This window comes from Coregonus lavaretus (assembly GCF_964263955.1).
Source record: "Coregonus lavaretus genome assembly, chromosome: 13".
Lineage (NCBI taxonomy): Eukaryota > Metazoa > Chordata > Actinopteri > Salmoniformes > Salmonidae > Coregonus > Coregonus lavaretus.
This window is the reverse complement of record NC_140000.1, coordinates 7989735-8000101: the sequence shown is the minus strand read 5'-3', so window position 1 is coordinate 8000101 and position 10367 is coordinate 7989735. Positions and strand designations below refer to the sequence as shown.

General features: G+C 43.9%; 2 protein-coding genes and 1 long non-coding RNA gene across 3 annotated transcripts; 2 read left to right on the top strand and 1 right to left on the bottom strand.

Moving 5' to 3' along the window:
- Nucleotides 1–1351, top strand: LOC311139686 (complement C1q-like protein 2). The gene is made up of 3 exons (XM_084174604.1): nucleotides 1–284; nucleotides 478–606; nucleotides 908–1351. Exons 1-3 carry the CDS (start codon nucleotides 182–184, stop codon nucleotides 1186–1188), a joined length of 513 nt encoding a protein of 170 aa, XP_084030730.1. The 5' UTR covers nucleotides 1–181; the 3' UTR covers nucleotides 1189–1351.
- A 2-nt stretch (nucleotides 1352–1353) lies between these two features.
- On the bottom strand, nucleotides 1354–2782 carry LOC311139685. Its single transcript, XR_014614100.1, has 2 exons — nucleotides 2700–2782; nucleotides 1354–2507 (listed from the first exon to the last, which is right to left on the bottom strand). It is a non-coding gene; the product is annotated as an uncharacterized lncRNA (long non-coding RNA).
- A 461-nt stretch (nucleotides 2783–3243) lies between these two features.
- LOC311139593 (GTP-binding protein 10-like) lies at nucleotides 3244–8375 on the top strand. The gene is made up of 10 exons (XM_084174501.1): nucleotides 3244–3681; nucleotides 4104–4297; nucleotides 4495–4586; nucleotides 4727–4871; nucleotides 4951–5024; nucleotides 5175–5227; nucleotides 5455–5562; nucleotides 5685–5762; nucleotides 5931–6054; nucleotides 7687–8375. Exons 1-10 carry the CDS (start codon nucleotides 3649–3651, stop codon nucleotides 7926–7928), a joined length of 1143 nt encoding a protein of 380 aa, XP_084030627.1. The 5' UTR covers nucleotides 3244–3648; the 3' UTR covers nucleotides 7929–8375.
- The last annotated feature ends 1992 nt before the right edge of the window (nucleotides 8376–10367 follow it).

Below are 10367 nucleotides of genomic sequence, written 5' to 3'. Positions count from 1 at the left end.
TGCTGTAGCTCTGCTGGTGTTGCTGTTCTGTCTGTCTGGGACATGGGCTCAGGGAGAGAGTAGAAGGGTTAGAGAGAATGGCACCACTCAACAGAGTCACAGCGAACTGGGGGAGAGCAGTGATAATGGTGGTTCTCACATCTGGGCTGAGCTGAAAGCACTGAGAGACAAAGTGCACAGTATGGGAACCATCCTGGTGGAGCAGAGAGTGGAGCTGAGGTACATGGGAAACAGATTGACAGCTAGTGAGAGCCAGGTGGAGGAACTGAAGAGAGAGAACACAGGTAAACAGACAAACAACTTTATCTCAAGTTTGCTCTGATAAAAACTTTAGTGCTGAAATGCGTCAGCCACCACTTTTTTGGTCATTTATTTTCAAGGTTTGAATTGTTGCCTTTCTTCTTGTGTTGTTACTTTTTACTTGTTTTTCCATTATCATTATGTATGTGTATCCTGTGTACTCCCCTGTGTTAACAGACAGACCAAAGGTGGCCTTCTCTGCTGGTTTGACTAACTCAGGAAAAGTAGGACCTTTCAATACTGAGACTCAACTGATCTACACCAAAGTTTTCACAAACATCGGCAACACCTACAACCAAAATACAGGTACTGCTTACACATCAATACACATGAACACACATGTCCAAGTGGGCCAGCGGCGGAGTCCAAGATCACTAAACATGCTGCTCCAATGTCCATGGGCTTGTTCGACATTGCAGTCGACAGTGCAGGCGGCTGCCGACTGACAGTTGACAAATCAACTTGCATCATAAATAACTAGGCTATTTTATTTGTAGATCAGTCAGTCACAATTTAACAATGATACATTATGTTGTTGACGCTCTCGTACAAGGCCCATGAGAAACTGACAGTGTTGCTGATCTCTCCCTCCTTCCCTCTGATGCAGGTATCTTCACAGCACCAGTGAGGGGAGTCTATTACTTCAGATTCTCTATGGTTTCTTATGAAAACGAATTGCTTGGGGGTCTAAACATGTACAGGAATGGCCAGAGAATATTGCATAATGGTCAGTATTACAATGCTGGGAATGAGTATGTGTGCAATGGAGTGACTCTGCATCTGCAAAAGGGTGATACCGTCCATATGCGCCTTCCCAAAGGCTGGGCAGTGTATGACGATGATTCTAACCACAGCACCTTCAGTGGCTTCCTGCTCTTCCCTATGTGAGGGGAACGCCAAGAAAGCTGTAGTTTAGTGGTGGGAATAATCTATTGGTATAAAGCCTCCTATAGGGCTCAATGTTATTTTTGACATAGGCCTATGTAAACGTAAATAAAAATTCCAATGGACTGCCAAACGTTGGGTTCCCAATAAATAACTGTGAGAAATATATAGTGTGCGACTTTCTTTATTGTTATTTTTCAATATGATTAACAATGCATCTGCTGAAAAGCAACACTGAGTTTATTCACCATTCTAAATAATTTGAGTCACTGTTACCTCAGTACTGTCATGTATTTGGCGATAATGAGGCAGACAGTTATCTAACTGTAGGATCTTAATTTTTTCCAGCCTTGAAAGAATAGTTCACCACAAAATCAGCAATAGAAAGTTGCAGAACTAAATCCTGAAATGAATAAGGCAACATCCACATCTGTTTTTGGATAAATCTGCTGAACTCTCATAATGCATATCACGGGTGGTCCACACAACAGATGGGATATGAATTTAGGCTATAAACGTGACTTCAAACAACTTTTCAGGTTTGAATATGTCTGACAAACTGCTTAAATATCTCTTCAAAGAGCCGTATCAAAGGCTGTGTCCTCGGTATAGGCTACTCATGGTGCTAAGAACTGTTCATACACATCCAATCTTTTTCAGCCACCTGTGGCAGAACTCTAAATAATAAAACACTAGATCCGGATGGTGGTAGATTAGAATGGTTAATCTGAAACACTTGTCACACTTGCAGTAGGCCTACGCATAGTCTTGTGCCTAAAGACAACACTCGCTCTATGCGTAATTCTGTGCGTAATTTGGGGAGACACCATGACACGCAGCTCGGACAGCGTTGTCGTGTGAAGCCGCGCTTCCCAAGAGCCGTGCGCGCGGGACAGCATGCAGTAAACGTACACCGCCCAGAAGTGCTGCGCGAGCTCTAGGAACAGCTCGTTGTACTTCTGCTGCTGCGAAGCGCGCAGGTTTGTCATGAAGTCCCACAGCGCGCCCCGGCTGTCCGCCAGATGCAGCCGCCGTGTCTGGATCACGGCGAGGGAAGACGAGTCCCAGCAGCCAGAGTCGATCTCGTCCAGGTTACCGGGAGCCCTGAAGCCGCCGAGACCCACACCGAGCCCCACTCCCCCGGCCCCGTCGGTCCCGATCAAAAGGTTGGGCATGGTGTTGGAGGAGGCGGTGGAGAGAGTCGGGAGCATACACAGGCACTGGAGACGACTCCGGGCCACGGAGAGAGATCATTATCCAACTGGTGCGATAGGAGAGAGAGCCCTGAGTGGCCAAGAGATGGGAATGCAGAGACAAATAGCCTAAGATAAAAAAAAAAAGTCTAAAGTAAAATATAGGCTACCTGCCTAATGTGACAGATCAGATGGCCATCATACACACATTTAGAAACAGAACATGTGAGTAGTGAAATCAGAGGTGTGCGTAATTGTCTCCCTCTCAAAGAAAAACTTCCAAAACCTCTATAGGCTATAAACAAAATATAGGCTACTTACTTTTTATGTTCGTATAAGCTGTTTCAGTTTTTAAAACCCCCACCCAACGTGAGTGCGTATCCAGTGTTGTTCACTGTGTGGACATATTGACTGACTCACATGGCCACTCCATGGTGGAGCTCTTTATAGCCAAACATCGCGCGCACCTCAAACCCTGTCATAGCCTACATGCAAGGAGCGCACGAGTTGACAGATTACCAAGGATAGCCTATGAACAAACATGATGTCTGACTGACTGACTGACTGACTGAATGGATTAATTAATGAATTCGGGGTAGGCTATGCTATAACATTATAAACATTTTTTTTTTTACATTTTTTAGTCATTTAGCAGACGCTCTTATCCAGAGCGACTTACAGTTAGTGATTACATTTTTTTTTTTTTATACTGGCCCCCCGTGGGAATCGAACCCACAACCCTGGCGTTGCAAACGCCATGCTCTATCAACTGAGCTACATCCCTGCCGGCCATTCCCTCCCCTACCCTAGACGACGCTGGGCCAATTGTGCGCCGCCCATGAGTCTCCCGGTCGCGGCCGGCTGCGACAGAGCCTGGATTCGAACCAGGATCTCTAGTGGCACAGTTAGCACTGCGATGCAGTGCCTGACTTAGCCTATACTAGTGGTGTTTTTGAAAGGTTATTTATCTTAAAAGTGATGTAACCTAATGATTGTTCAAAACACTGTGATTTCTTTGTAGACTAGGCCTACTGGTAAATTCCCACAACATAGCCTAATATTTTGGGTGCATAGTTTAGCTGGGGAGGAGAGGGAGGCGGGACTAGCTACCTTGAGTGACGCTGACATCATCGAATCACCGCCCAGTTTGCTGTTTCCTGTTTCACCAAACAACCTATGCAAACAACACATGTGAACGGCTAATCTGACGTCTTCACACAGGCAAAAATGCCACAAATGGTCAACTGTAACTTCTAAATATTCACTCAAAATGGTTTGGATCAGTAGGATTTGTTACCGGAAGGTCAGTAACCCACTGCTACAAATACAGTTGCATTATAGTTCGCTAACAAGCTAGCTATACCAAAGATATTTAGAATTAACCCCTCCTGTCTGTCGCTCTACTACCCAGGTAGCGATGCTAGCTAGCTTAGTTTGCTAGTCGTAGGTGGTCTCAGAGTTGCCCTTCAGTCTGTTTCGTAGGTGGTCTCAGAGTTGCCCTTCAGTCTGTTTCGTAGACAGAGCTAGCTAGTTGGTTGTGCTGTCCTGTCAGTTTTACATGGTCGTTTCTACAATGAACTTGCTAGCTATGGAAATAGTTTCGCTGTGTAGCCTACTGTCCACGTCATTGTAGAAGACGGTACAAGATATTGATTGCTGTAGATACTTCAGTTGTCTTGACGCAAAGTGTACAATGATGTCATAATTACTCTCTCTTTCCTCCAGTATGGTAACTTCGTGGACAACCTGCGTTTGTATGTGCGAGGGGGCAGTGGGGGGATGGGGCTGCCCCGTCTGGGGGGTCAGGGGGGGAAAGGGGGAGACGTGTGGGTGGTGGCTCAGAAGGAGATTACTCTGAAAAGGGTCAAGGATAAGTACCCCCAGAAACGCTTCATCGCTGGAGTAGGAACCAACAGCAGGTCGGTCGATCACTTACATATGTAGATGGCACACATTGGATAACGCATGAAAACATTTTACAACTATTATTTACAATATCCTTTTTGGAAGCATCATGACATGAACTACCAGCAATCTAATCCAAATCTCAACGTGTGTGTGTGTGTGTGTGTGTGTGTGTGTGTGTGTGTGTGTGTGTGTGTGTGTGTGTGTGTAGTGTCCGTGCTCTGAGGGGGCAGAAAGGAGAGGACCAAGAAGTCTTTGCTCCTCCTGGCATTACTGTCACCAATGATGATGGAAAAGTCCTCGGTAAGTCTTTACACACGATACACCTCCTTCACTGACACAAGGCGCAGGGTTCTGGTTGAAGATGAGGTTGATGTCTGCACTCAGGATGAGAGTGTTGGGTGTAAATTAAACTGACCATAGTTCATCAATCCCCTCCATAGGTGAGCTCAACACTGAGGGAGATCGTGTGCTGGTGGCCAGAGGAGGTCAAGGAGGCTCCTACCACTCAGAGTTCCTGCCCAGTAAGGGCCAGACCAGACAGATACGACTGGACCTCAAACTCATCGCTGACCTCGGCCTGGTGGGGTGAGACAGGGGACACACACACATACACAATCATACAGGAACACATAGACTTAATGATTTCCCCCTCCATCACTACCAGGTTCCCCAATGCAGGAAAGTCCTCTCTACTGACCGCCCTGTCACACGCCAAACCCCAGATTGCCAGCTATGCCTGTGAGTATTGAGTACACATTTACACACACATCCCGTTTAAGTGTATGCTCCATATATTACCCCGTTTTGTAAAATGTTTGAATGGAGGATGACAACATGATGTTTGTGAGTTATTTATGAAATGTAAATGTTTGTGTTGTCATTCTGCAGTCACCACCCTGAGACCAGAGATTGGCAAAGTCATGTATGAAGACCATAAACAGGTAAGAGAAGCAGATGAGGAGGTCACTTCCTCCCTTTTGTGTTACTCAATGTTTTCCTTCACCTGATTGGTCCATTCTCAAGATTGTCTTTCTTCTGGTTTGTCCATACTCAGTGTTCTCTCTCCTCTGATTGGTTCATTCTCGGAGTTACCTCCTCTGATTGATCCATTCTGTGTTCTGTCCTCTGATTGGTCCATTCTCTGTGTTCTCTCCTCGGATTGGTGTAGATCTCAGTGGCAGACCTCCCAGGGCTGATAGAGGGGGCCCACATGAATAGAGGCATGGGCCACCAGTTCCTCAAACACGTGGAGAGGACCAGACAGCTGATCTTTGTGGTTCGACCTAAACATAAACACAATTTATGGTCAAAAGTTTCAAGGAGATTTGTGGTGAGAATGCCTCTAATTGTATTGAAACTGTAATACTGATGAAGTCTCTCTTCTCTCTCTGGTCATAGGTGGACATTTGTGGTTTCCAGCTGGCAAGCAAAACACCCTTTAGGTCCGCTTTTGAGGCCGTTCAACTTTTAACTAAAGTGAGGCTAGCAGGACACATCTACACAGAAACCACCCACTCTCCCTCCCTCCCAGCACCAGTATCACAATATGTTCTCTCTCCCTCTCTCATCATCCCTCTCTCTCTCGCTCTCTCCTTATCCCACTCTCTGCCCCCCCGTCCCCTCCTCTCTCGACCCCTCCTATAGGAGTTGGAGCTGTATAAGGAGGATCTCCCGTGTAAGCCTGCTGTGTTGGTGGTCAATAAGATGGACCTGCCTGATGCAGAGGACAAACTCACAGAGCTGCAGGAGCAACTCCTAAACCCACACGGTAATCTAATGATATACAGTACCAGTCAAAGGTTTGGACACACCTACTCATTCCAGGTTTTTTTATTTAATTAATTTTTTTACTATTTTCTACATTGTAGAATAATAGTGAAGACATCAAAACTATGAAATAACACATATGGAATCATGTAGTAACCAAAAAAGTGTTAAACAAATCAAAAATATATAGCCACCCTTTGCCTTGATGACAGCTTTGCACACGCTTGGCATTCTCTCAACCAGCTTCACCTGGAATGCTTTTCCAACATTATTGAAGGAGTTCCCACATATGCTGAGCACTTGTTGGCTGCTTTTCCTTCACTCTGCAGTCCGACTCATCCCAAACCATCTCAATTGGGTTGAGGTCGGGGGATTGTGGAGGCCAGGTCATCTGATGCAGCACTCCATCACTCTCCTTCTTGGTAAAATAGCCCTTACACAGCCTGGAGGTGTGTTGGCTCATTGTCCTGTTGAAAAACAAATGATAGTCCCACTAAGCCCAAACCAGATGGGATGGCGTATCACTGCAGAATGCTGTGGTAGCCATGCTGGTTAAGTGTGCCTTAAATTCTAAATAAATCACAGACAGTGTCACCAGCAAAGCACCTCCACACCTCCACACCTCCTCCTCCATGCTTGCAAGTGGGAAATACACATGTAGAGATCATCCGTTCACCCACACTGCATTGGAACCAAAAATCTCCAATTTGGATTCCAGACCAAAGGACAAATTTCCACCGGTCTAATGTCCATTGCTCGTGTTTCTTGGCCCAAGCAAGTCTCTTCTTCTTATTGGTGTCCTTTAGTAGTGGTTTATTTGCAGAAATTCAACCATGGCCTGATTCACAGTCTCCTCTGAACAGTTGATGTTGAGATGTGTCTGTTACTTGAACTCTGTGAAGCATTTATTTGGGCTGCAATTTCTGAGGCTGATAACTCTAATGAACTTATCCTCTGCAGCAGAGGTAACTCTGGGTCTTCCATTCATGTGGCGGTCCTCAGGAGAGCCAGTTTCATCATAGCGCTTGATGGTTTTTGCAACTGCACTTTAAGAAACTTTCAAAGTTATTGAAATGTTCCTTATTGACTGACCTTCATGTCTTAAAGTAATGATGGACTGTTGTTTCTCTTTGCTTATTTGAGCTTACTTGGTCTTTTACCAAATAGGGCTATCTTCTGTATACCCGCCCTACCTTGTCACAATACAACTGATTGGCTCAAACGCGTTAAGAAGGAAATAAATTCCACAAATTAACTTTTAAGAAGGCACATCTGTTAATTGAAATGCATTCCAGGTGACTATCTCATGAAGCTGGTTGAGAGAATGCCAAGAGTGTGCAAAGCTGTCATCAAGGCAAAGGGTGGCTATTTGAAGAATCTCAAATATAAAATATATTTTGATTTGTTTAACACTTTTTTTGGTTACTACATGATTCCATATGTGTTATTTCATAGTTTTGATGTCTTCACTATTATTCTACAATGTAAAAATAAAGAAAAACCCTTGAATGAGTAGGTGTGTCCAAACTTTTGACTGGTAGTGTACATAGTTTATAATCTAAGATAATTAAGGTGTACAATCTATGACATTAGACTACTCATAATGCTCCCCTGGTGTGCTCCTCCCTTTCAGAGTTCTCCCACCTGTTACCCGAAGATATGGTTCCTAAGAACAACATGGTCTTCAGACACGTGGTTCCTATCTCAGCTGCCACCGGTTTTGGCATCGCACACCTCAAGACCTTTATCCGCCAATCACTAGACGAGGATGCCTCTATGGCAACGGAGTCCCTGCACCGTGATAGGCTACAGGCGCTGAGAGGTGCGGTCCCAGCCAAGAACTCACTCACATGGGGCCCCACCCCCTCAGTTTGAACTGAACTGTGGAACATTCAGGGTTAGTACGTTCTGCAGTTTTGAAAAGGGGTTTGAACTTGATACACGTTCACTCAGCCTGGAACGTTTTCAATATTGTGGAAGTCAGGGTGATGTTCCTACCTATCATATCCTAGGTAGGATGACTCCTCGACATTCATCCTGTCTCTGCACCCTGCTTGAGATTATCTATGGAAAACACTGGCGATGATGTCACCCACAGTCATAACCCAGGCAGGGCGTTGTTCTCCAGCTCTTCCCTTATGACCAAACTATGGACAGAGTTAGAGGTCGAGAAAGAGGAGGGGAAGTGCTTTTCAGTGTGTTTTTCTGCTGGATGTTGTCTCTGACTATCTGTTTGATGTAATATGTTCCTTTTCCATCATGTAGTAATAAACATGTTAATTAATGCTGCCACCTTAAGGGAAAATAAACATACATACACAGAAAATATTGATGAAAGTTTTATTTTATATTAAATATATTACAATACTGAATGATATAAGAAAAGAAAAGATGGGCATTGATTTTTGCATTGTCAGTCTATGTACAACATACGGTGAAAGAAAAGAGCAGTAATTATACAGTGCAGTCCCAAATGATTGCTAATCTTTATGGAGGGTGTCAATAACGACTGTATAAAATAAATCATTCAAATACTGAGCTATATTGTATTTAAAAAAGGGGGTTAATGATTGTTTTATACTAATACACTTGCTCAATTAAAGATTTTGTTTAACAAGTAATACTTATTTTTCTCAGAAAGGTATGTGTCAAAATTGACTCCCCTAAAGATTCTTATAAATAAAGTCAAAAGTGTATTATTTGGTCCCATATTCCTAGCAGGCAATGACGTCATCAAGCGTGTGACTCTACCAACTGGTTGGAGGCATTTGCAGTTAGTTTCAGTTGTTTCTCAAATTATTTTGTGCAAAATAGAAATTCATGATAAGTAATTTATTGTCATTTTGGAGTCACTTTTATTGTAAATAAGAATAAAATATGTTTCTAAACACTTCTACATTAATTACGGATAATCCTGAAAGTGACTCCAAAATGACACAATACATTATTTAACATTTCTATCGGGCAGAAAATAATACGAGAAACAACCAAAACAAACTGCAAATGCATCCAACCAGTTCGTAGAGTCACACGCTTGATGACGTCATTGTGTGCTTGGAATATGGGACCAAATATGAAACTTTTGACTACTTTATAAGAATCCTTTGGCGTTTCAATCATTTTGACCCCTACCTTTTTGAGAAAAGAAAGTAGTACCTGTTCAACTAAATCTCTTTCTCTGAGTATTAGTATCAAATAATATAATTTCCCCTTTTTTTTTTGTTGCATACAATATACGTCAGTATTTGAATTATTTGTTTTATACAGTCATTATTGCTCATCTTTATCAAGGGTGTCAATCATTTGGGACCCCAATGTATATAGATTTTGTAGCAGTACATATGAGGGTTAAGGTTGCAGTAGGAGCCTACTGCAGCAGGATGGGACTGCATGGTGCATTCAGAGGCCTGATATAACCTACATTTACATTTTAGTCATTTAGCAGACGCTCTTATCCAGAGCGACTTACAGTTAGTGAGTGCATACATTATTTTTTTATTTTTCATACTGGCCCCCCGTGGGAATCGAACCCACAACCCTGACGTTGCAAACGCCATGCTCTACCAACTGAGCTACACCCCTGCCGGCCATTCCCTCCCCTACCCTGGACGACACTGGGCCAATTGTGCGCCGCCCCATGGGTCTCCCGGTCTCGGCCGGCTACGACAGAGCCTGGATTCGAACCAGGATCTCTAGTGGCACAGTGCCTCAATAGACTGCATGGTGCATTCAGAGGCCTGATATAACCTACTTCTCAATAGACTGCATGGTGCATTCAGAGGCCTGATATAACCTACTTCTCAATAGACTGCATGGTGCATGCAGAGGCCTGATATAACCTACTTCTCAATAGACTGCATGGTGCATTCAGAGGCCTGATATAACCTACTTCTCAATAGACTGCATGGTGCATGCAGAGGCCTGATATAACCTACTTCTCAATAGACTGCATGGTGCATTCAGAGGCCTGATATAACCTACTTCTCAATAGACTGCATGGTGCATTCAGAGGCCTGATATAACCTACTTCTCAATAGACTGCATGGTGCATGCAGAGGCCTGATATAACCTACTTCTCAATAGACTGCATGGTGCATGCAGAGGCCTGATATAACCTACTTCTCAATAGACTGCATGGTGCATGCAGAGGCCTGATATAACCTACTTCTCAATAGACTGCATGGTGCATTCAGAGGCCTGATATAACCTACTTCTCAATAGACTGCATGGTGCATGCAGAGGCCTGATATAACCTACTTCTCAATAGACTGCATGGTGCATGCAGAGGCCTGATATAACCTACGGCTGGGTGGT

Bases quoted from the DNA above. Each gene is read 5' to 3' on its own strand.
- LOC311139686 (XM_084174604.1), top strand. From the start codon at position 182: ATGGGAACCATCCTGGTGGAGCAGAGAGTGGAGCTGAGGTACATGGGA. The intron at 285-477 runs GTAAACAGACAA...CTGTGTTAACAG, and splicing joins ACTGAAGAGAGAGAACACAG to ACAGACCAAAGGTGGCCTTC. The intron at 607-907 runs GTACTGCTTACA...CCTCTGATGCAG, and splicing joins CACCTACAACCAAAATACAG to GTATCTTCACAGCACCAGTG.
- LOC311139593 (XM_084174501.1), top strand. From the start codon at position 3,649: ATGGTTTGGATCAGTAGGATTTGTTACCGGAAG. The intron at 4,872-4,950 runs GTGAGACAGGGG...CATCACTACCAG, and splicing joins GCTGACCTCGGCCTGGTGGG to GTTCCCCAATGCAGGAAAGT. The intron at 5,025-5,174 runs GTGAGTATTGAG...GTCATTCTGCAG, and splicing joins CCAGATTGCCAGCTATGCCT to TCACCACCCTGAGACCAGAG.